Source organism: Mastigoproctus giganteus, chromosome 13, assembly GCF_048544385.1.
Source record: "Mastigoproctus giganteus isolate SK-2022 chromosome 13, ASM4854438v1, whole genome shotgun sequence".
NCBI classification, from domain to species: Eukaryota; Metazoa; Arthropoda; class Arachnida; order Uropygi; family Thelyphonidae; genus Mastigoproctus; species Mastigoproctus giganteus.
Genome location: NC_143587.1, coordinates 60,266,948 through 60,292,152, shown reverse-complemented (window position 1 = coordinate 60,292,152; position 25,205 = coordinate 60,266,948). Strand labels below are relative to the sequence as shown.

At 38.6% G+C, this 25,205-nt stretch overlaps 1 protein-coding gene and 1 long non-coding RNA gene across 9 annotated transcripts in view; one reads left to right on the top strand and one right to left on the bottom strand.

Annotated features, from left to right (window-relative positions):
* The window catches only part of LOC150076094 (uncharacterized), an 83,553-nt gene extending 66,924 nt beyond the window's left edge, over positions 1–16,629 (bottom strand). Inside the window, exon 1 of one of the 2 annotated variants that reach the window (XR_016547847.1) lies at positions 16,561–16,629. This is a non-coding gene — a long non-coding RNA (uncharacterized LOC150076094). The remainder of the gene's footprint in view (positions 1–16,560) is intronic. The other variant, XR_016547848.1, reaches the window with a different exon arrangement.
* LOC150076093 (tumor protein 63-like) overlaps positions 1–25,205 on the top strand; it is a 157,046-nt gene that overhangs the window by 67,217 nt on the left and 64,624 nt on the right. The window contains exon 1 of one of the 7 annotated variants that reach the window (XM_090388080.1): positions 16,732–16,865. The exons of 5 other annotated variants lie outside the window; for them this stretch is intronic. In XM_090388080.1, the coding sequence (XP_090244206.1) occupies positions 16,782–16,865 (84 nt within the window). In that variant the 5' untranslated portion in view covers positions 16,732–16,781. Of the gene's footprint in view, positions 1–16,731; positions 16,866–16,902; positions 17,249–25,205 lie in introns of those variants that run through there. One more of the 7 variants, XM_090388081.1, reaches the window with a different exon arrangement.

Sequence of the window (25,205 nt, the reverse complement as noted above, 5' to 3'; positions counted from 1 at the left end):
GGCAAAAAAAATTCATAGAAATCGTGTTAAATCAAAATGACTCGCGTAAAAAGAGAATGAAATATTTATTTTGAATTTGTGTTAAATCAAATTCGTGTAAAAAAAGTTCGTGCAAAAACAGAATTAGGTGTATATCATTTTGCCTAGAAATCGGAGTGTCACTAAAGATAAGCATAGGAGCAGAAGAATCCTTTTCGAGATAAGACAAGACTGAGTTTTAGAAGGGTTGAAATCAACTAAGTTGTCTTTGCCCCACTGGAGAATTACCTAAGATCGGCATTTAAGGAATTGGTAGCAAATTTTAAAGAAGTTGAAGCTGATTGAGCAGGACAAGGTTTCTCAAAATGGAAAGTGGAATGCAATGTGCTATCATCGGCAAAACTATGGATAGGATTTCCAGTCAATGAAAGAAGGTCATTAATATACAAGAGGAAAAGAGTGGGGGAAAGAACTGAACCTTGGGGGACACCGGCATTAGTGGAGAAGTTAGAAGACAGAGAGCCATCTACCATCACCCTCAGTGAAGGATCAGAGAGAAAACTGGATAACCAATTACTAAAAACAGTTGGCAAACCATAAGATGGAAGCTTGTTTAGAAGACCTTTATGCCAAACACGATCAAAAGCCTTTGAGATGTCAAGAGCAACTACTTGTGTTTCACCGAACCTTTCCATTGAATTAGTCCATAAATGGGTAACATAAGCCAGAATATCACCAGTGGATCGACACTGACGGAATCCATACTGGCGATCGTTGATCAGACGGAAGGTTTCTAGGTAGTTTAAGAGTTGGCGGTTAATTGATTTCTCCATTACTTTAGAAAAAGTAGAAGTAATTGCAATGGGACGATAATTGGATTGGAGGGATTTGTCGCCCTTTTTAGGAACTGGCTGGATATGAGCAAATTTCCAAGCAGAAGGAAAAATACCTTTGGAATAAGAAAGTGAAAAAAGGCGGCAAAGAACAGGAGTAAGTTCAGGAGCACAGGTTTTGAGAACAAGTGGAGAAATACCATTGGGACCTGAAGCTTTCTTAGCATCAAGATTTGTCAAAAGCCTTCTGACATCCTTTTGAAGGAAGACCACAGGAGGCATTGAATGGGGCATGTTGGGAATGGTGGAAGGTGTTTTACCAAGATCATTAATACACGAGTTGGAAGAAAAATGGGATGCTATCAGGTCAACTTTATCCTTGGCTGAAGTGACAACAGAACCATCTTGTTTGGACAGAGATGGGGGCAGAGATGGACAAAAGTTGTGGCCAATAGCTTTAGCAAGAGACCAGAATGCTCGGCTACCATTAGGGCAAGAAGCAAGTTTTCTACTCTTAGTCTGTTCAAACTCTAGTTTGGACTGATTAATAACCACTTTACAATTGTTGCGAGCTTTGGTATAGGCAGAAAATGAAACTGAAGAATTAGAAACACGTCAATTATGATATGCAACATTCTTCTCTTGAACAGCCTTAGCACGTTTATTGGAAAACCAAGGTTTAGATAAAGGACGAGATTTTAAAGTGGAGTGTAGGATAAAGGATTCCATTCCTGCAATTTAACAATCTGAGCAGACGTTAACATCAGAAGTGTTGTAACAGTAATCCGACCAAGGAAAAGAAGTCTCACAGGTCATCCCATTTTGCATTCTTGTAATGCCAACAACATGAGGTTGGAATAGCCATGAGATAGAGGCTCCATTGGAGAAGAGACAATCACCAAGTTGTGATCTGAAGTGCCTAAAGGACCTCTCACTTCGAAAGTGTACTTAGAAGGGTTGTTTGTGAGAAAAAGATCAAGCATATTGGCTGTATGATTAGGATTGTCCGGTATTCTTGTAGGTAAATGAACAATCTGTGCTAGGTCATTAGTAATTGCAAAAGCCTCAGCATCTCGACCTGCTGGGTCGGTGTGACTAGAAAACGGAAGCCAGCTGGAGTTGTGAACATTAAAATCACCAAGGAAAATTACCTCACTGTTAGGAAAGTTGGACTGGAGAAAGTCAAGTTGCTAAGAGAGGAAGTCAAAGAGCTCCAAGTGATTAGTGGAGTTGGGAGAACAGATGAATTTGACACAATGTGAGGTAGAGAAATTTTAAGCCAGAGGAGATAAAATTGCCAAGTCTCTGACAGGGAATATCAGAACAGGCATATGCACAAGTACCACCTTTGAGGCAAAAGGAATCATACAGCGAATAATTTGGGCATCTGAGATGAGCAATAGTTGAATCAACCGATAACTGAGATTCTGTGAGAAAAAGTACATGGGGTTTGGCAGACTGCAAGTGGAAATGGATATCGTTGAGATTAGAATTGAGACCACGTATATTTGTGAAATCTTTTCGCAGATAAGCTTGCTCTATTAGTTTGACAATTCATGGTGTATTCAATAGTAAGAAAAAGTGGGTGGGACATGCTGTATGAAGTAATGACATTTTTGAATGTGGTGTACACATGGTAAGAATATACCCAGATCCTTGATATAACGTGGCCTCGACAATGCTCCCCGCATACACACTACTCGAACTCCCTCCTGTCACTGTCTGGCAGAGTAGAGGTAGCAAGATTATACACTTGCTGATCCGGAAGCCTCCTAGAGAGTTACCAATAGGTTCAGTCCGGTGTACTAACAAGTGGCTGGCCTGAAAACACCATTTTAGAGCTGTACCCTTGAAATATAAGGAATATTGGATCTCGCCACGATGTTCATCATAACCTCAAAAGTCATCAACCATACTGCATGATGGAAGAGATAGGGAAGGATTGACTGGGACTTAGCTCTAGAGACTAAACATGGGTTCCACCACTTCAAGCCTCCATTACTGTACTTGCAGAATAACTCCAGTCCCTTAGGCTTACATAAACTCCAATCTAGCTTGTAAAATTTTTATCAACATTTTCTCCTGATATGTTGTTATAATGTAATACTGACAAAACATAGCTTTTTCTTAAATTTTTTAAAAAGTTCTGTTTATCTGCCCTTTGTGGTGTTTCTTGATTAATATGGGTATTCTGAATATGATTTTAGTTTTTGCATGGCTTCAGTGGTTTATCCAGAAACTAATGCAAAGTAATATGCAATAATATTATATCAGATTTATTAATGGTGTTTAACTTCTGTACCGAGTAAAATATTAATCTTTACTACAAATAAATAACATACTACAAAAATAGCAAATTAAAAGTTAGAAATCTTCCTTCGGTTAATCAAAAAAAATTTCCATATAAATGTACATTTGAATTCCTTTGTATTTTTTGGTCATTGTGATCATGCCAAACCAAGAACCAGATACAATCACCCATCGTAGCTTCATCCTACCTCCTCTTTTCCATGTCCTGGCAGAGTTTCTCCTCATGCTCTTCACTAACGTTGCCCCAATTTGGTCTGAAAAAATCCAGGTGAGGGTGCAAGTGATGCAGCTGAATATGACATACCTCATCCCATTTTCCTGTAATTTTTGCCCTTAATGTTACCAAGAAAGTCATTCACTACAAGGCAAAATGATTGCCCTGTAGTCAATCCTTGTGAAGCCAACATTTGCTTAACTTGTGGAGAATTAATGTACCATCTTACAATTTTGCATCAATTTTGGAAACATTATATGTGCTTGAAGGTGCCACTTTGAGGATCCAGTGCTTTAATAAATTGTTGACTAATCTTGTCTTGATCAGGAGTGGTCGGAAAGCAAGACTGTTTCTTGCTTACTATATTACATGCATCAGGCTGCAATTCAATTCCTGCAGACTTTTCTTCTCATGTAGTGCTGATCTATTGCCCTTCTGTCCCAGAGGCAGCAAAAGCAAGGGAATTTAGTGAAACCACTCAGCACCCTCAGTGTCTTGAAGTCCCCACAGACATTCATTCCATTTATACTGTCATACTTGATATTCTCTAACATGTTCTTCACATTTCCATAGACTTTAATATGAACAAAGTGCACAACAGGAAGCAATGGGTATATTCACAATATTTTTATATTGTGAAGCAACCAATGCAGCCTTCAAACTTTTGCTTGAACTGTCTGAAAAGGCACCATTCTTCTGCATTGTAACTAATATCAGTTCTTCATAAAAACCAATAAAATCAAAAGCAGAGCACATTCCCATGGTAAAAATGTGCATAAGTGTCAGTCTTTTTCTGTATGTAAAAGTGTTTCAGCTGGGATCCAGTAAAATTCCACTCTTTAAACAAGATTTCAGGAACTCTGCATTTGATTTGACTAGATTGAAGTTCCTCATTAAGTCATCTAATTCATATTGATTAGAGAAATGTCTCACTTTACTTGAACAGGCTTCTGAAGTGTAATCCCTTGCCCTATTCACTAGACTCATCATCCGATTCTGAAGACTTCTCTGGAAAGTGGATCGGGTGGCGGGGGGGGGGGGGGGTCTTCATTGTGTGGCTCCAGAACAGAAGATGGTATATTGGGATAAACTACAGCTTTTCAATCCACACACTTTTTACATGTCAATATATCCACCATACAAAATTAGCGGTCATGATGATAGTTTGTGAACTTTCTCTATATATGAGGAATAGTAGAAAGCATACACTTACAACTTCCACAAAACCAGTCCTCTAATGTTGACCCAACTACCACAGTAGAGATTAAATGCCTATAACTTGGCTTCATCACCCATAGGCATTCCAAAATAGATTTCATGTGTACTGTAAAACTTAGTGCTACCAGTGATGCTATTTTTCACCTGCTCTGGATCTATGTAATGTTATAAAACACAGATATAGCAGAATGAATCTGGAGATAACTTATACCCTTTTAATACCCATAGCAAATGGGGGGGGGAACATTATACAAATACTACAGGGTCTTTGTTATAAGAGTATACATAGTATTAAAATATTTAAATTACAGCCTATATAAATACCTATTTAGATATGCACTTCTTTTTTTATAGAGATTATTTTATCCAATCCTCATTTCCTCTGGGAAACAGTGCATTCATCCCAGATTTTTGTTGAATTAATTTATTTTCTGTATTTGTCGGCTTATAAGATGCTGTGATATGGAAGGTGCACCCTAATTTTGGAATGGTAAATTTAAGAAGAAAAAAAACTTTTGAAAAAAATCTATTGTTAATACAGTAGAAATTTAAAATTCAATAAAAATAAAAGCCAATAAAGAAAGGTATAGGATTATTACTGCTATTATTTTAGTATTATTCAACTTCAGATTCATTACTGACTATCATCATTATGCTCAACATCATCCTCTTTAATAATATCACTGCCACTCTCATACAATAAATGACCTTCAGTGCCATCTATTGCATTACTTATACCACAATTTCAGTCTTAACATCATGCCATGATTTCAGCACCCATTCACACACTTGTGTTATTGATGGACATTTCATCCTTCTCGTAGGCATCATATAGTGTTTTTCCCTTCTATCATCTATTTATTCCATTGTTCCCTCATGTTGTTCTTGAATGGCTTATTGATGCTGACATCTAATGGCTGTAACTGGGAAATTAAGCCACCCAGAATTGCTGCCAATTCTGTGTTCATCATTTCGACCAGTTGTTTGATGTTTTCAGTCCTATGTGCTCTAAACTGATCCCATACAAGTAGTGCATTTTTGCAGGACACTTGGACCAAACTTTTACAAACAAATCTTTGATACATTCTTCAGACATCCATCCCTTCAGTTGTACAAGTACGTGAATTTCATTTGGCAGTTTATCTTTCGGTAAAGTTTTTCTTTTAAACATTAACATTGTCGGAGGTTTGGTCCCATCAGCAGAACAAGTTAAAATTGTGGTGTGATGGCTCTTTTCATGTCTAGTGGTTTTAATAGTTATAGATTTTTGCCCTCTCAGATTTACGGCTTTATTGGATGACACATCAAAAGTCAACAGAATTTCATCCATATTTCCTATTTGGCTAAGTTCATAGTTGCTTTGCTTTCTAGCATTAAGAACAAATTTATGGAAATCTGATATTTTCTGTTCGTACTCAACAGGCATTCCCTGGGCTATTCTAGTTCTTGTATGTAAACTTAACTCGTTTCTTTTCATGAAGTGATAACACCAAGAATCAGTTGGTGAATCTTGCACGGAAACAAGCAGCTGCTATTGGCATATATGCCAATAGCAGCTGCTTGTTTCCGTGCTTCTACTATTATCATTTTAGTACGCACTGCAGTATCCACATCTCTAAGTTCCATTATTCAACTACTACACAAGTTTTATTCCAAATTTGGCCATTTAGGTGGAATTTTACGAAGGTTGTGCTTTGTTTTATCAGCTTCTTGTAATAAAACTTCCTGCTTCTTCCATTGACGAATCATCTTCTCAGTAGGTGGTGGTCCAAAATTTCGTTCTGCTGCTCTGTTCCTGTATTCTTTGGCAGGTTAAATCCAATAGTATAATTTAGCCTTCTTGATGCACCTGCCATTGATTAAGGCTTAAATGTATAACTGGAATTCACTTATTCCAACAACAGCCTGGTAATTACTGAAAAGTGTACTAACATATAGTAGTTAACTACTATACATTAACTCTCGGTTTTGTGCATTTGCTGTATTGCCACTTTTGGCTTCTAAGATTTTTTTAAGATATTTATAAGGGAAAAAAAGTGCGTCTTATAAGCTGACAAATATGGTATATGTTTTATCTAAGTCCAAAAATAGTGTGGTGCAGTAGGTCTCAAATATACAAGCCTCATGTAACCAGTTCATTTTCTGCAGCCCTCTCACTGATTTAATCCTGATTTTAAAATGTCTCAGTTCAGTGATCCAAGGTTTTAAGTTTAAATACATGAATCATTAGAAATTGCATTGTTGAAAAGTACTACAATGGGCAGCCATCAAGAGATCCTCTATTTTGCTGTTTAGACACGAACAAGCATTGCAAATTCTTCTGATATACAGCAATTTTCCACAGGGCCATTCAATTGAAAAGGAGCCTATCTAGGCATGAAGAGTGGTTTTACAGTTTTGTAATTGTCTTTACAAGTGTGTAGTATAGTTTTATACAAGTGAAATATATTCCCATAATCGGTAATTTTCAAATCTGAACAAGTTGGAAGAGCCGTAATACAAAATTTCTGACAATTTCTTATGGATTTTTTAAGAGTTTTGGTGCAGTTATTTTAACATGATAACTCCTGTTTACTTGTGATCCATTATGAGTAAAATGGCAGGTATGGCAATATGTTTTAGCATGATTTCAATTTTTTAACCACAAAATGCCTATTCGTAAATTTTATAATACCATTTTTAATTTCTTTTGTTGTTTCAGTGATTTTAATGCTTTGCTTGACTTTATATTAGGCAAATACAGCTCAGGTTGGAGGCACCCATGACTAATTTACAAAGATAGTCGAATAATTCTCTTTATTTTACTTTATTTCTCTGTATTTTACTTTATTGATTGAATTTAGAATGGTAAGTTAAGTGATGTGAATAAATTCAAAGATATCCTGGAAAGATGAAACAGTGGTAAAGTTTACATGTGCTGTTTGAAAATTGAATGTAAGCTTACTTTGCATAACATCAGTGTGTGTTTTCAAATTTCGTTTTCTTTTCTTTCCATTTTAATAAAAAAATTAATGTCCATGGGAAATTCAAGAAAAACAGGATCAGTTCAAGAAAAGCTAGCTGTACTGGACTTACTAAAATGGAAAAAGATGCAAACAGAGCTATCGTGATACATAGGTGTGGGGATGGATAAAAGATGAAACTAACTTATGGTAAGCTACGAGTGACTTGGATGCTAGTGAAGGTCTTCGGCAGCTTAAGAAAGCAAGACAGCCCACTGTACAAGACAGTGTTTACATGGTTCACACAAGAACGTGCTACCTGGCAACCCAAAGGTCGTGGGTTCGAATCCCGCCTCGGGCTTGGATCAAAGTACTGCAAAAACCTTGGGAGGTGCACTATGGCCACAGAAACCGATGCACCAATAACTACCAAAAAAAAAAAAAAAAAACAAGAACGTGCAGAAGGAATGCCTATATATGGCGAAATTATCAGGAGTCAAGGTGAAAAACCAAATGACAGGCAACCAGAGTGGAGTACAAGCATACAAGAAAGAATTCAAAGCTAGCAAGGGTTGGCTCAGCAGATGTCAAGAGACACGAAATTCACCAGGTTGCAATTTGGGATGAAATTCGATCAGCAGACAACCAAGGCTGCTGATGATATCCATCAGTTACCTCCCAGTGGTGGTGGTGGGCAATGTAGGGGCCCTGTTGCCAAGCAGCCAGAGACAAAACCAGATACTACACTTTTTTCTCGCTTATGCATTAGTTCTGCATTTCATCACAGAGTACATATGGCGCAGATATGGGAAACCACAGGTAGTGCTTAACCCTAAATACTATGCCACTGTCCATCACAGTTAAAAGTTATCATACAAGAAGTTGACTATGTTTCAGAACAAATTTACAATGGCCACAAAACAGGACTTTGTTATCGCATGTTTTGCAATAAGACACTAGCTTGTAAATCCTATGAACAAAAGGCACAGGGCTTTAAAGTAATGGACAGGGTGACATTGCTGTTTTGTGTCAATAAAACCAGCACACAAAGTCAAACTAGTGTGCATAAGAAAATCAAGGGTGCCAAGGTGTTTCCACCACAAAAACATGTAGGCATTAGCTTTTTCACCACAGTAAGAATGCCTGGATGACAGCAGAGATTTTTGAGGAATGGTTTCATAAACTTTTTGTCATCTGTGCCTGCTCATTTAAGAAAGAAAAATATGGAACCTAAAGCACTTTTGCTGCTGGACAACTGTCTTGCCCACCCTACTACAGAAAACCTCAAAGCCATGGTAGTAAATTAAAGGTGAGCTATTTGCAAAAGAATACTATGTCAAAGATCCAACCTTTGGATCGAGGCATTATATAAATGGAAGCACTATAGGAAAAATTTAATCATAATTCTGTAATGTGAATAATTGATGAGGACGTATCCATAACAGAATGCCTGAAGAAGCTCACACTGGCTATTGTTTTTGACCTGGCAGACAAGGCATGGGGAACCCTGTCACTATCTACAATTGCAAAGTGTTGAGACTGACGTTGCAGGAAGCATTTGCAATTGCACTTGCCTCAGAGGAACAAGAAAAAGATGAGGCAGAGCTTGAGGGGTTTAGTCAAGATGCACTACAGAGAATGTCGACATTACAGGGCACTACAGAGGTGCAACAAGATGTCGACAAGGCATATGAAGTTTTTTTCAAAATAAAGGACACAAGCCTCTGCTTCCAACAGCTGATTGTTACCTGCACTCGTGCCACACGTTTTACCTTTCATGGTATTCTGGGCACCTGGTATTTTTTATTTTATAATAACGCTCATTCTCCAACTCAAGGAGGACTACACAAGTCTGAAGGCTTTTGGTAGATTTATTTATTTTTGTTTGTTTAACTTGTCTTTAACTAATATTAAAGGATTTTGCTCAGAACTTGTTCTTTTTATCCATCCCTCCAGTACAACTAAAGTATATATCTCATAGGCATCTGTGTCTCCTGATAATTTGTGTCCCATGCATTTTTATTCTCTGCCACGAATCTCATTAGTTCATCTGACGTCCATTTAGGCCTGAACCTCGAACAGTATTTCTTAGTTGATATGAAAAGCCTAGTAGCTTCCAAGATTAATTCCTTGAATGCTTCCCATTTAGAATTTTCTGTTGATAACATCATCATTTGGTCCCACTGTATAGAAGTTAAAAACTGTTTCAGACCACTGTAGTCACCTTTACGAAAGCAAAAACCTTTCCCTTTACCCCTAATTAACATCTTTTAGTAAATCCAACATCAGCACACTGTGATCACTGCCACCTAGTGGTTCCTTTATCTGCAGATTCTTAATGCATGAATAATCACTGCTGATAATCAGATCAAGAGTATTACTGCCTCTGGTTCCCTCTCGAACATGCTGCTGTAGAAAACAATCATCCAATAAATCCACAAAACTTGTAAGTGTGCAAGTGACCAACCCACAAGTTTCAGCCAATATCTGGGAAGTTAAAATTCCCCATTATAAGACAATCTGATTTACCGGCCCACTCTATTTCTCTGTACAGTTGTTCATTGTAATCATCAGAGTCATTAGGCCTATAACACACTCCTACTCTTAACTTTGCTTTCCCAGTGTTTATGTCACACCAAACTGACTCAACATTGCACTGTCCATTCATGTCAACTGGATACACTTTCTTAGATTTTGTTTCTTAACTAGCAGCATGACCCTTCCTCCCTTTTGTGTACACATTGTACTCCCCAAATTCCACTTTTTCATTCCTTATCGCTGTGTGACTGTGAAATTTAAATCCTTTTAGCTGCAGTAAAATGTTTAGCTTGTGTATCCCTCTACGGTAGTTTCCTAAAAGTCTTAAAACTTCCTTACTAGCATTCAACAGATATTCTTGCACTTCTATTTAAGTGTATATCATCCCTACCTGAGCAGCCTCTTCTAATAATAAGTGTAAGTCATGCTGAGAAAAATACCATTCCATGAGCCTTGCAGAATCTTTCTAGGATGGAACTGATTGATAATTCTAGGGAACATAAACTCCCTGCTGTCATGACTTGATAAAATTTCAGACCCTTTCACATAGTCCTAACTCGTGGCTTTTTCTCAACATTAATTCAGTATGAAATTAACACCTCAGATTAACTATATTTAATCTTAGTATTAGAATAGACGAATGATACAAGGAAGCAGACTTTTCCTATTGTACTTTTTCAATTTCCAAAAAAGTGACCATATGTTTCCACCTTGAACTGTACCAAACTTGCCCTCTATCCAGCCACCTTGGGGTTGGGGTAACATTCCAGTGATCAAACACTGTCAAAATATTGAGCCTTCTGTTTGCTTGCTCATATTTTATATTTGTCTCCTGGTTCTTGTCTTTCCCACCTGTGAAAATATGTCCCTCATTTGTTTTATTCATCCCTTCACTGCCTAGTATACTTCAATCACCCACTTCATTTGTATTCTCTGTTTCTTTAACAGTTGGCTTGCAAAGAATTATAACCACCTTTGGGACCAGCATCTTCTGCCCTATAACAAGGAGGAGGGGTCCAGCATCAGTCTCTGAGGAAATCCACACACTACACTAGTCCACTCTGAAGAAAGCCCATCTATGAGTAACATTTGTCTCCTGTCTGTAAACCAGCTCCTGATCTACCTAAGAACTGTGTAATCTAAATTTTTCTCCATTTTGTACAATCATCTCCCTTGGGGAACCACAACAATAGCTTTACTAAATCTAGGTATACAGGGTGATTCACTACCAGTGCGACAAACTTGCAGGAGGTGTAGGGGGCACAAAGACAAATCGGAATCACATAGCATTGCAGAGTCCGAAATGCCTTTGTCATGCGGTAGAGGACGTTGAACGGGAGGTCGCGTGAACAGCGATCCCGCTAGAAGTCAGCATTTGCAAACCGTTTCTGTTGAAGAAACCAAGTAGCAAAAGTCCTCAGGAGTGGATAATCCGCAGGCTCCAATGATTGGACGCATTGCAGATGGTATGAACTCATTTGGTTTTGTTGACAGTATCCTCCATACAGTGGATTGGGAAATACCCAATCGTTGGCCTATCGCTCGAGTACTCTTATTCGGATTGCCTTCTGCAAGACGTAGGACATTCTCCTCATTGTCTGGCATCCTCGTCGTTCGCTCTCGATTCATGGTACCTCTCGTGAAACAACCAGTCTCACATAACCTTCTGTGCACACGTGCTAAAATTGTATGAGGAGGAGCATGCCTGTGCAGGAAACGTTCCTAGTACAAGCGCAGAGCAGCGCGCCCATTACAGTCCGCAGCTCCATACGTGAGGTGCACGTCGGCCAGTTCAACATTTGAATACTCGTCCATCCTACTGTCTCGGGAACCGGTTCGCAAATGCTGACTTCCAGCGGGATCACTGTTCACGTGACCTCCCGTTCAACGTCCTCTACCGCATGACGAAGGCATTTTGAACCTTGCAATGCTATGTGATTCCAATTTGTCTTTATGCCCCCTACACCTCCTGCAAGTTTGTCGCACTGTTAGTGAATTACCCTGTATAATGTCAATTGTAAAGCTATTAATGTGGTTCATGAAAGGAAAACTTTGCACTAATTTATAGTGCAGTCATAAATTAGGCAAGAATCCATTTCATGAATCCATGCTGTGATTTCTTAGGAGTTCATTTTTTATCAAATTGGACCTCTGTTGCAAACTTAACCACGAACTTCATAATCTTGCTGCCACAGAAGTCAAACTCACCATTATGTAGTTTCTCAGCACTGTTTAGGCCCCCCCCCTTATGGATTAGGGAAATATTAACACATCTCTAGTTTAAAGAAAGCATCCTGTGAGTCTAATGGTATCTAATTAACTTTACTAACAGTTTAGTACACACACACACACACATGCTTTTAGTAGAACTGCATGTATACCATTCACCCCTCCATTGTCTCAGCAACTTTTCCAACAGATTCTTCCCAGAGAGTTATATCACTGACCGTACTGTAAGCCAACCCCTCCTTATTCAAACAGGCTTTCAGTTGTAAGGATCATTGCAAAGTATCTGTTCATCTCATCTGCAATTCTGCTGCTACCATCTTTTAACTGTTTCAGCTGCGGATTGTTCTTAATGACAGTATAGTGGTTTTTGCCATTTTTCAGTCATGAGGAGAAATCTAGGTTTTTGAATCCTATCTGAATCTGGAAGAATTCTTAAAAGCCCACTTCAGCCAGGTCTAATTGTTGTTATTTGGTTTTTAGGAGCATTAGCAACTAAGGCCATATTGCTCGGGAGATATGCGGTGGTCATTCCCTGACCTTTCCGCATCCTCCGTATTTGGTGGGCACGGGCTCGAACCCCGGTCTAATCAAGAAGCGTGTGCTACGCACTGCTGCTCCTGCCCACCTGACTACGGACGCGCCGCTAGGTCTAATTAATCTGAGGCAGAGAGAGAGATGTTTTCAGCCTGCACATCAACGAATTGGTCTTATAAGCACACATTTGTACAAACATAACACATTGGCACAATATGGCATAAGTTTCTGATGCACCATAAAACCAGTGGTTAAGCGGTGAGTTCTTTAAACTTGTGTGGACTCAGGGCAATGAGTTTTCTACTAAAGACAAACTCTGTGGAGCAAGTTTGTGAAATCTATTTTGTAAAAATTAGTACATTCTCGTGGACTTAAGTCTGTTGCCATTTGGTCTCTAAGCAGTGCCTAGGATCCTTATAAAAAGAATAATTCCAAATTAGCTAGAAATGCTGCTGCTGCTTAAAATCCTCCCTTTCCATTTATGATGTTCAAAATAATGTATTTTTGCCAGTACTTTGAATGGCTTGGCATGTGTCAAAAAATTACCAACTTGAAAATATTTGATTACCAGTGGGCATTCAGTAGATAGTAGTACAGTATCTATTTGTTAACAACAAAATAATTATTAAGTTTCAAATTTTATTAGTGTGGCCCAGATATTTTTATGGTGCTCTTGACTTTAATAATAATGTTATTGTTTAGCCACCTTAAAATGTTAAGTCCTAAAACTTTATAAATTAGGGCTACTCTAAAAAAAAATTCCAATTTTAATTTAATTATGAACAATAAGCATAGCATACTTACATTGAGTTTCTACAAGTGTTATTTCATTATAATGTATTTTTAAAATCAACTGTGGAAAACGTGTGTTTCTCTGTTATAATTATATGATCAGCATAACATTTGCAGAGGTGTAATTTTAAATCAGTATTTTGTGTTCAACTTGTTTTTAGAAAAATGTATGCTGTACAAATAAACATGATTAAAGTGTATTTACAAAGTTTATATTATGCAAGTCAGTTAAAATCTGTATTGACTTCTCAAAGTAAATAGTAAGAAACCTAGCAATTTTATTTATCAAAATTTTAAAACATTCAGGTGTAAACCAATTTCAAATCTGGTCAAGGTCCAAGGATCATGTGTGAAAATTGTGTGAAATAGTCACCAGTTGTGGGGGGCAACACTCTCAAAAAGATTCTTCTGGAACAGCCATTACATGGCAAACTCTCCTCCTCTTCAAGTTGCGCAGTGAGGAGAAAACATCCCTTTCAAAACAGTCAGTGTCAATCAAACTCACATTACGATTTTGAATAGTTTATCAGTGATTAACTTTTAATTGGTATATTAAATTTATTATTATTATTAGCCATATGGTGCAAGGAAGCCTGAGGCTTTTGTTGCACCAGCCAAAAAAAATTTGAGTTACCCTGAGAGAGAGAGAGAGAGAGAGAGAGAGAGAGAGAGAGAGAGAGAGAGAGAGAGAGAGAGAGAGAACAAGCATCAGAAGTAGAAGGGAATCTTGATATCAAGAAAGAGAACCATACTCACCAGATGTTGAGCCCCTTGCCGGCATCTAATCAACACAATGAAAAAGAACACAACAGGTGATAAATTACCAGGCTGCTCTTGCAGTCACACACATTGTGCACTTGATAATTATGTTTTTGTGAATGAACAACTTTAGAATATTTATCCTTCCCCTGAACAAATAAAAATGGATAGTTTGCTGTAGCAATGTTGAATAAGAAAGTAAGTACAAAATGTTCTCTGGGTAACTTTAGTTTTTGCCCTATCCAGATATGATTGGTTGGGCTATTACATACCTGCCAAATTTTAGAAATCTGAAACCGAGAGAGTAAGAGATCTTCTGGCTTTGTCCAGAATACTTTGGAATACATTTTGAAACTGTCCAAAAGGTGTTCCCAGAATTTTCTTCCAAATTAATGATGACTAATTAGTGCATGTAATATGGATAAATTACATGTCGCCATAAAATGCAATAACTGATTTTAAAGCTCTTTGATTTCAATTATGTAGCATTGGCCATTAAAAATCTTGGCTCTCTTACCTTCTTAGAGTTGACTATGGTGCATTATACCAACGTAGGTGAATTAACTACAACAGAACAACGACTTCACTCAACAAATTCAGAATAATCTAATCTTTTCTCAAATTACCTTATAAAAATGAAATACCTATCCCTTTTCATGAAATTGAGCTATTACTGAAAGAGTTATTACTTTGCTCTGTCTCGCAAATTTGCAAGATAGAGCCCTTACATTTTTAAAGGAGTATAAAAGTAATTTATAAGCAATAACCATATTGTTTGTTTTACATATATCATCTAAATGAAATATTTTCATTACTTATGCATATTTTTAAAAAGAAAATATAGCTGTCTCAGTAACTACTTTTTCTAGTGAAAAAACAACCAACAATCATAGTAATGTCCAATGGCGATAAACTAAGCCAGGCCCTCACCTCTCTCCACTGGTGGTGATTAAATTAGAGGGGATAAAATACCATGGCTAAAATCCATTATCTGGTACCACTTGTCTCCACACAGTGGGTGTGATTGTAGAATGGAGTGATTGTACAGTAGTTCTGTGATTGGGTGATTATTGTGAAGGCATTTTGTGTCGTCGAGGGGGGTGCTTAGCTTAGATAAGGTGTTTATCCCCCATCCTGCTGTTTTAAAATCAGAAAACGAGTTCCCAATTTAAAAACAGCAGCAAGTGGGGGGGGGGGATAAACACCCTAGTATCAACCTAGGGGAACTGGGTAGGGAAAGCTGTGAGTGGCACCTGCCAATCACTGCGTTGTTCCTGAGGAGTTCACAAGATAGATAGAATACAAGAAACAGCAACGTATTCAGTAGTCACGGGCTTGAACCCCAGTCACTCAAGGCACGTGTACTTATGCACCCGCGCAATCACTGCGTTGTTCCGTTCCTGAACCAGTACCCAAAATCTGAAGTTTTACCAATACCATAATCAGATCTAATCTAATTTTTCCAGTGATCAATAAATTAAAAAACAAATAAATAAAAAAATTCGCAAAATTGTTACTGCTGAGGGTTATATGAATATCCTGATATTAAAAAACATAAATAAGATAGTATGTATGTTAAATGTTATTCGTATAAAACTTGGTCGACTTTCGTGATGGGGAAGACAATACTCTGCCATTGAAAACGCAGATAAAATAATTAGCATATTAAATCTTATTCCACAGAGCTGCCCCGTTAACCACTTGTTTCAGTAGTTAGCAGGATAGCTATATGGCATAATAAATGTATTTTCAAATTTTAGATAGGTATTTAATTTGTTTATTAATAACGCTGAGAAAATTTAAATATACCGTGGCTCCGTAAATAAATCTTTACTAAGGAACTTCCGTTACAATTTTATCTGACGAAGTTTTTAGTAATTATGAAATTATCAACAGTGAAAAGAGTCAAATTGGAAGTTAAAGAATGAATATACTGTACTTTGTTTCTCTTTCGTTTATGGAAATTTAAAAATCAATTAGTTTCAATGTAACTTTAAAAAAACTTTTAAATTAAATAATTAGTTATTCTTGGATCTTGATAAACTGCATCTAAATAAATAATACGCGGAAAAGAATAGTTGTAAAAATGGTTATTTAATTTTTTTTTTTTTTTTTTTTTTTAGGTTTCAGATATTTAGATATTAAAAAAAGTAAGTTTATTATGCGGTGTATAATGTACAAATTTAGTTACTATATATAAAAGAATACTTACCGAAGAAAGCAGTGGTAACCAAAGCAATGGAGCGCTACCAATTCAGTATGCCGTTCACGAAGAAAAGTGCGCAGCGTTCTATTTCGTAACGTGTAACTGCGCAGTTTTGCGCTTGAATAATTGCTTAATTAATTGTTTTATACTTATTTTGAATAAGTACCCTTCTTTTAAATAAGGTTTGGGGTTACACGTTTGCATTTTACTGTAACCTGTGTGACAATATGTTTTCAATAATAAGTTTAGGTTCTTATGTTGGTGCGTTTCGCATGATTTGCGATCTCAGCGGAGATCTTGTGTTACAATCGGTAATTGTCTTTCATTGACAATGGTACAGTATTTCATTGTGCACCCTGATTTCCTTTTCATTTACGTTCAATACTTTGTTCGGTGCTTTTCAAATTTTATTTGCCCATGCCTCACAATGAGAGATAATGACGTGATGCTGCCATGCATCGATTCATGTTCGGAGAAACACGAATTGACAAGTCTAGCTTTCACAGGTAGAGAACTCTTGCGCGGGGCGGTGAACAACACAGTTCTTACTGTCCGTTGTAGCGGTCATCTGACATGCTTATAATCGTTTAATTTATTTTATCCTAATATTTTATTGCACGAGTGTGTGTATATATATATATAGCACTTGATGGGACGCCCAAGCTCATCGAGACCGAAGGGGCGAGTTTTTGTGGTATGTATTTTAATGAAATGCAGAGTTTTAATGTTTTACGGAACATAATTTGCTAATATGTTAAGTTTTTCTTTTCTTTTAACTTTATTAACTGCCAGACAGTCATTGTGATTGTTTTACCGTAATTTATATGAGGGAAATTGCCGGTTAAGTAAATGGTGGCACGTTCAGTTATTTCGACGTAGAGGTGTGATTTCCGTAACCTGCAAATATATCTGCGTTTTTCTCGTAAGTTGATATGTTTTCAAAACTGTGTGCTGTTCATTCGCCACTGCTCATGAAATGACGATTTATAAAAATTATATGGAAAAAAAAAAAACTTGCATACGAAGGAGCATTTATAAATTTGTTGACTCCAGAAAGTAACGAAACTACATATTATCCCCCCCCCCCACACACACAATGTTCCACAACGTAAACTATGGAAAGTAATCTAAGAGTGAAAAAATAATGGAAATAAACAATAAAATAAATTTCCATTTATACTATAGTGACCAAGGTCAGAAGAATTTTGTACAACTTCATTTCAGCTTTTTTACCAACGCAATAGCTGACACTTGACTGTGCACTTTGTGGAGCCTTCTTGCAATGTACAAATTTGTGGCCACTATATTATCCTAGGACTACAGCCAGCTTGTCATAATAAACTTATAAAATTATCTTAGGATTTACCATGAAAAGTTTAGCAAAGAAATAAGTAAAAAATATTAAAGTACTTACAATTGCTGAAGATCCTCATGTATCTTATGAAAAGTATCTTTGGGATAACAGAGTAAGAGTTATGTTAAGTTCTTTGAGTTTTAGGCTTTTAGTTCTTAGTTCTTTAAGTTAAATCGAATGGGTCACGATGTACTTGAACTCTGAGCTGGTTGGGGGGGGGGGGAGTTCCATGCAATGGATTTGCATGGAACAGGGTGGAAACAACAGGAATTCTGCATATCTCTTGTGCTGTTAATAATTCTGTCCGAGGGAGAAAATTGATCGGCAGTTTGGGTTCATGTTCAGGGAATGACCACCGCATATCCCTAGAGCAATATGGCCTTAGTTGCTAATGCTCCTAAAAAAAATCAAACCAAACTTGTGTATGCATATAGTAACACATAAGACTATGATTCCACTCTTCCTACCACACAAATGGAATATTCCTGGCACGTTTCAGGTGAGGTGATTAACTAAATGGGTACAGAGTATTTAGTAATCACATTGACTGCCTGGCTATGTAGACAGGACATTAATTAGAAATTTTAGACTATGTGCAAGTTAAGTGCAAATGCATCATTAATATACAGCCAATTCTAAATTAGCAAAATATTTGCAAAAGCGGCATCGTTTTAAGTTATCTCATATTGTGAATACCTTCACAATGAGTTGCCATGATATTGCACTACTTCGAATAAGTAACGCTTCACCTAAAGGAGTGGACTAATGTTACTTATTCTCAGTGGATACCACCACCCAGATGGCACAGTTTTGAAATATGGTATTTGGATAAAGATATCAGCTATCCTCAATATCCCTATAAGACTGATCAAAGAAAAAAAAGAGGTAGGAAAGTGATAGTAAGAGAGGGAGAGGAAAAGATGACGTAGAAGAATGAAAGGGATAATTAGTTATAATTCGTACGAACTCAGAGCTCCATGCCCCGGCTGGGCAATGTGTCCCCCTGTTGGGGACTGTTGTTATCCAGTCAGAGTCCTGCAAAGATGATTAAGATCTTCCTATGGTGCTGTTTCTGGCTCTTTAGCCTTCATCAGTGGGTAGATAGGCGTACTGGTTAGACCAGACGTGCTTTCCAGTTTCCGGATATTTCTATGGAATTAACCCTTCAGGGACCCTTTATTGGTCCTGCTTTGGGACTATCTAGTGGCCTGTATGGCTTAAAAAAAAAAAACCCGAAAAGGGACAGCGCCCTTATTCGCTCATCTCTATATGACTCAACCCAATTGGGCTGCTCACTCGTCCACTGACACACTCCGAGGAAGGCCCAGTCCGTGTGACCACCAAGTTGGCGGCCGCGTGGAGTAGGCTTGCCCTACATGGGTTCTAGGGTCATCCCCCTCGTACACACTCCTTTTACCACCCGCAGCTTTCAAAGCTTAGCCGCCGTACATACAGGAGAGAGACCAAATGCCTGCAGCTGACTTGGTCCCTATCCCCTGATAACTAAGCTAATCTGGTTGGTATGTAACACCCCTAGCCTAGACTAATAATTACCATCTAAGCTGCACATATATGTTATTATCTATTAGTCGACATGTGGGGAAGCACCATAACTGTAAAAATCTTTGCCTTTCGAGTTGCAGTAACTCTAGTACCAAGAATCTTATTGCAGCATGCATCATTCGAAGGGCGCATTTTGACACCTCCGCTGCAGAGCCTTCTTCTTTTCTTTTCCTGATTTTCCAAGCTTGATATTTACCTTCATTTAGGAGGTATATCAGGATGCTCGTTGCTCTGGAAATCGGGGCTGGAAACTGTAGAAATAGTACTTGTTCCCTAGTCAAGCACGGTATTCTCATTGTTTTTTGCACACTAATCCAGATGCGCTGAGTAACCAGACAAGAGAAAAATGCATGTTCCACTGTTTCACACGCCTTACAATATAGACACTCAACATCCATATGCCCCCGGAATTTGGCTTTATTTTTCTCCACTGGCAGGTGTCCGTGTATTATTTTCCATGCCAGGTCTCTTCGTGACTTGTAACCTATGTGGTGATGTAGGTTACTCAACATCTGAGTCGTGTCCCGTCTCAGCCAGCTTCGTGGCGCCGGTACATTTATATCGGATAACTTGCAATAAATTTCTGAAATCTTGAGCTTATTTCCCATGTATAAGCCCCCTGCAGATAATTCTTGTAAATGCTTGATTACTAATTTGTAAAAAGGTGTTATTATCTCTACTGTTGGACCAGTATGTTCCTTTCCTAGCAATTCAGTGAACCTCCCCATATTATACTTTACTAAGGCAGCCTCTACATGGGCTCCCCATAGGGCAGTCTGAGTGTGTTTTAGCACATATGCCCACCTCAACCACTTTAATCATGGTACTTTATAGCCCCCCTCACACTTCCTGCTGTGTAGCCTCTGCTGCATTACTTCATGTTGTCTACTGTTCCAGAAAAACTTAAATAGTCTTCGGGTTAACTTTCTATGTGTGCAGTAATTGAATGACATAAATGGCACAATGTTCATCATGATCGGTACCAGAATTGTCCACATAATGCACACTCTTCCGGAGAAAGATAGCATCCCCAGATTCCACTCCGGATGCTACCGGACATTTTGCAAAAGATACCCCCAGGATGGTTATAGGTGCTGTCGAGACTGAGGCCTGGTGGCAATTGTACTGGAGCCTCAATTCCCCACTGTTGGCATTTGGTCTTGCTTTTGTTTAGACACAGACCACTTAATAGGCTAAAATGACTGAAAGTATCCAGCGCTCTTTGTAAGGAACTGCTATCCGCTAGTGTTAGGATCACGTCATCCGCATGTGCTACGTATTTGCAATCTGAGTGCGGACCAGAAAGATGAACCCCCCTGATGTTTTTAAAAATGGTTAATTGCCTCAGTATGGGTTCCAGTGCCAATGAAAATAGTGCAGGGCTTAGTGGACATCCCTGTCTAACTCCCCCCGTTTCTGTTTTATTTTCTCTGAGCTATAGCCGTTAATCAAGAGAGTAGTTTGTGCCCCTTTGTACAGACTTATGATAGCTGTTCTAAACAAAGACCCCATTTGGACTGTATGTATCAAATTCCTTAGGTACTCATGGGAGAGTTTATCGAAGGCCTTTGCCAAATCAAGTACCACCACCACTATGCCATATTGTTTCTGATTGCAGTATGCTTGCAAATCTTTTAGAAATGAAAGATTTGCCATCATAGATCTTGTTGGGATTGCATATGTTTGATTGGGACCTATAATGTGCCCCAAGTGCTGTTTGAGTCAGACGTTTAGTACTTTGGCATACAGCTTATAATCTGTATTAAGCAGTGATACTGGCTTCCACTCACCCACTTCTTTCCCCGTTTTTACCCTGTTTTTTAAGAAATATGGTTTGGGTTTCTATAAATTCTTCTGGTACTACCCCTTCCGAGAAAAATCTTGATAAGATAGCGGCCAAAACTGGCCCAATTTCCTTCCAGTACTTTTTATAAAACTCCACTGTTAGCCCATCTGGACCTGGTGTTTTACCGCTAGTGTTATTTCTTTTCATTTCTTTCATTGAAAGAAATGAAAGCCTTTCATTTCTTTCAATGCTAATGATAGTTCACTTAGCAGGATAGGTTGATCCTGTCTTTGTCTATGAATTGCCAAAAACCTCGGTATTTCCCAGCTTTCTAGTAAAGCTGGTCCTCTAAATGCTGTGAACTTTTGCTTATAAAAATTTGCAAAACACTTAACAATGTCACTGGTATTCTGATATTGGTGTGGGCCTTCCTGTATTTGATGGATTAAACTGCTGTCTCTGTGTGATCTGTTAAATTGCTTGTAGAAGAAGGCAGATGAATTATCTGCTTTTCTATAACATATGCGCATCTGGATAGCTTCATTTTCTGCCTGCCTCTCTAATAGCGACAAGATTTCTTTTTGTATTTCCCTTTCTCCCACATCATCCTGAGAAGACTTTAGGAGTCTCCGAACTTCATAGAGATGCCTTAGCTCTCTCCTGCTTTCCAGGTACTTTTCCCTTGTTAATTTTTGAAGGCTGTTTTTATTGCATTTTTGTAGTGTGCCCAGCTCCCTTCTGTCCAGTGATTGGGATTTCTCAAAAGTTGTGTTAGTCTTTTAATATCCTGCGGGTCACCTTGCAAGAGCACCGGTTTTAACCTCCAGGTGCCCTTCCCCTGCTCTACAGTTAAGCTTAATGGAAAGTCCATTATAACTAATTTGTGATCTGTTATTGCACGAGGTCCCGAAATGTTAATGTGCCTTACCCGATTTATTTTGTCTGCTATCTTACTTGGGACATAGAACCTGTCAGTGTGAGTCCCTAATGTTCCCCTACACCAGGTGGCTCCATGACTTGTGGGATATTTCTTCCTCCATATATCTATCAGGTCGTGTTTTAAGCACAGACTATTTAGCTCCAAGGAGCCCCCTGTGCCTGTTGTTGGATCTCCCGTACCTGTCTTGTCTTTTACTGGGTCTAACATGCAATTCCAGTCTCCTCCTAGTATGATAAATCAGGCCCCCAACATAAAAAGATGTAGGCTATTGAATATCCGCTTCCGTCCTGGAGCGGTGTTTGGTGCATATACATTCACTAGTCTTATTGTGTGCAACCCTAGTTTCCAGTCAATGCAAATTATTCTCCCTTCTATGTCCCTTTGGAGATTGTAGAATTTTCCTATAATTGGTGGCAAGACTGTGATGCCTACCCCCTTGGCATTCCTTGAGCCGAAACTCCAGAAACTTAGACATTTGTATCTGTTCTGGAAATTTCGCACTTGGACACTGTTAAAAAAGTGGCTCTCTTGAATGAATAAAATCTTTACACCTAGTAATAGCATGCTTCTCCATGTATGATGTTGAGCCTGCCCTTGAGCAAAGCCCCGTATATTCCAAATACCAATGATTACCATGTATATATAATTCGCTTTATCTTAGAAATTTTATCTATTGTGTCAGAGATATGCTTAAAGCATACAAGGTTCTGCCTAACTCTTGCTCATGTCCTAGTAACCATGAAATTCGGGAATTGCTTAGCTGCTGAACTATTCCCAGTAGCGTCTGTCCCACCAAATTTCCAAAATATGTCTCTCCACATGAATTGAATGTTACCTACTTTGCCTTCCTGATTGTGCTCTAACACTATTCTAGGCTTCCCTAGCCACTGCTCCCATTCTGCTAATTTAACAGTTAATGTTTCCGCTCCTGCTGGCACATGTTTCGTTAAATGCTCCACCCCCAGTAGTTTGTCGCTTCCCACGCCTAATGCCTCTTCTGTTTCAGAATCGCCTGAACTTAACTCATTCAAGTCTTGTATTATATCCTTTCCCTTTTCTGCAATTTGTCTCTTTCTTTTTCCTTCCTCCCCTAGACTTTCTTCGTTTATGTTTTCCCCCCTCTTCTGACCTCTTGTTATTTTCTCTGTTTCCATTAATATGGGGGTATCTTGTCTGATATGTGTAACCCCCTTCCCCTCTATTTCTGTGATTAAATTCACTGGTTCTGCTGATGATAATTTTTTTATGGCTCCCTGTGGCCTTAAAATGACCATGTTTCCCTTATTCAGATTCTCTTCACAGCCTTTTTCTTCCCCTCCTCTGATGGCCTCTGCATATGATCTAACGGGGCAGCTGCCCGCTTTGTGGCTCGTCTCTCCACATTTATTGCATGCTTTGGGGCAGTCACTGCTAATGTGTCCCATTTCTTTGCAATTATAGCAACGCCCTTTCGTGCAATTCGCGCCTAGATGATCCAAGCTGCCGCATTTCAAGCATTTCTTTTCTACCCCTCTATAGTTCAGAAGTAGTAGATTCTCCATAACATAGATAATGTTTGGAACCGGCTTTCTCATTTCCATTTGCACCGTAACTTTCCCCGTATACAACTCTGGAAAGCCTTCCCACGCATGCATTTCTATTTTCGAGACTTTGCCATAGGCTTCTAATGAGGTTTTTAAATATGTTCGGCATTTCGACTGGATACCGCCCTATTGTGATATATTTCCTTATGCTACCCACCAAGTGAGGGTGTATCACTTGGTTTTCAAATGGGAAGCCCCTAAGCAACGTATCTCTTGTCACAGTCTTTACAGACTACCTGGTATTTCCTCAAGGGCAGGAGGGTAAACCCCTGCAATCTGGATAGGTTTACGCATTTCGCTAAACCCTCAATCACTTGTCTTGGTTCGTACTCTGCATCCAGAGTGAATTCCAAGGTTCTCTCACATATGTAAAAACTCATTTAAAAAAAAAAAAAAAAACAATAGGCGTGCCCGCGGGCACTAATCCCGCCCTGGGAACTTTCACAGGGCCAGCAAAGAAAACTTAATATTAGAACTTACGATATCTGGAAAGACCTTGAAAACCTTGAAACGGCACAACCTCGTCGGACGACTTTCTGGAAAAGGAACGTTTAATCTGGCCTTTCTTCAGTGGGTGGGCAGGTACCCTGGTGATACAGTGATGGCAAAACAGTTGTAAAGTATAACTCCACAATATGAGAGATGCCTGATGGTGTATGATGTATTAAGACTATACTGCATTTAGGACTCATGCCTCAGACTGCGAGAAAGTCTAGACTATGTATAAGTTAAGTGCAAATGCATTAGAAATTTTACTAATTAATTTTGTTATGATGATAAAATATTTCTTTTGGATATTGAATTGTAATGATTTTTATTATTGATAATACACTCAGTGATCATTGAATTATGACCAACCTCATCCGTAATAGACTGTGCCACATAGCTTGCAGCATACGAAGCTGAACAGCTTCCTGTGCTAGAGCAGTGGTAATTTTCATTTGGTTGTGCAAGTCAAAGTGATAAAGTAGCAGTTATGGGACTTAGTACAGATATAACAGTTTCAAAAGGACATGATTGTGGGAGCTTGTGTATCAGCTACTTCAATATCACAAGCGGCATGTCTTGTCAGTTAATCATGGTCCACTGTGGTTAAGGTGTACAAAGAATGGTATCAAATGGGTCAAACACCTCCCGCCAACGTGTTCATGGTAAGTGAAGGGTGCAGCACAGGCTCAGCAGCAGGTTACAGTGCAACAGTTTACATCGCAATACAATGTGGGGAACGTAAGAATGGTGCCACAAGTGACAATATACCACATACACTCAGGCATGTGGGGTTCAACAGCAGCAGACGACCCAAGGAACACCTCACCACTGATAATTTTGACAGCGAGTGCTTGTGGTATCAGCAGCACACTGGTTGGACATTGGAGGACTGGAAACAAATGTGCTTGTTGGATGAGTCAATATCCAGTGCAACAC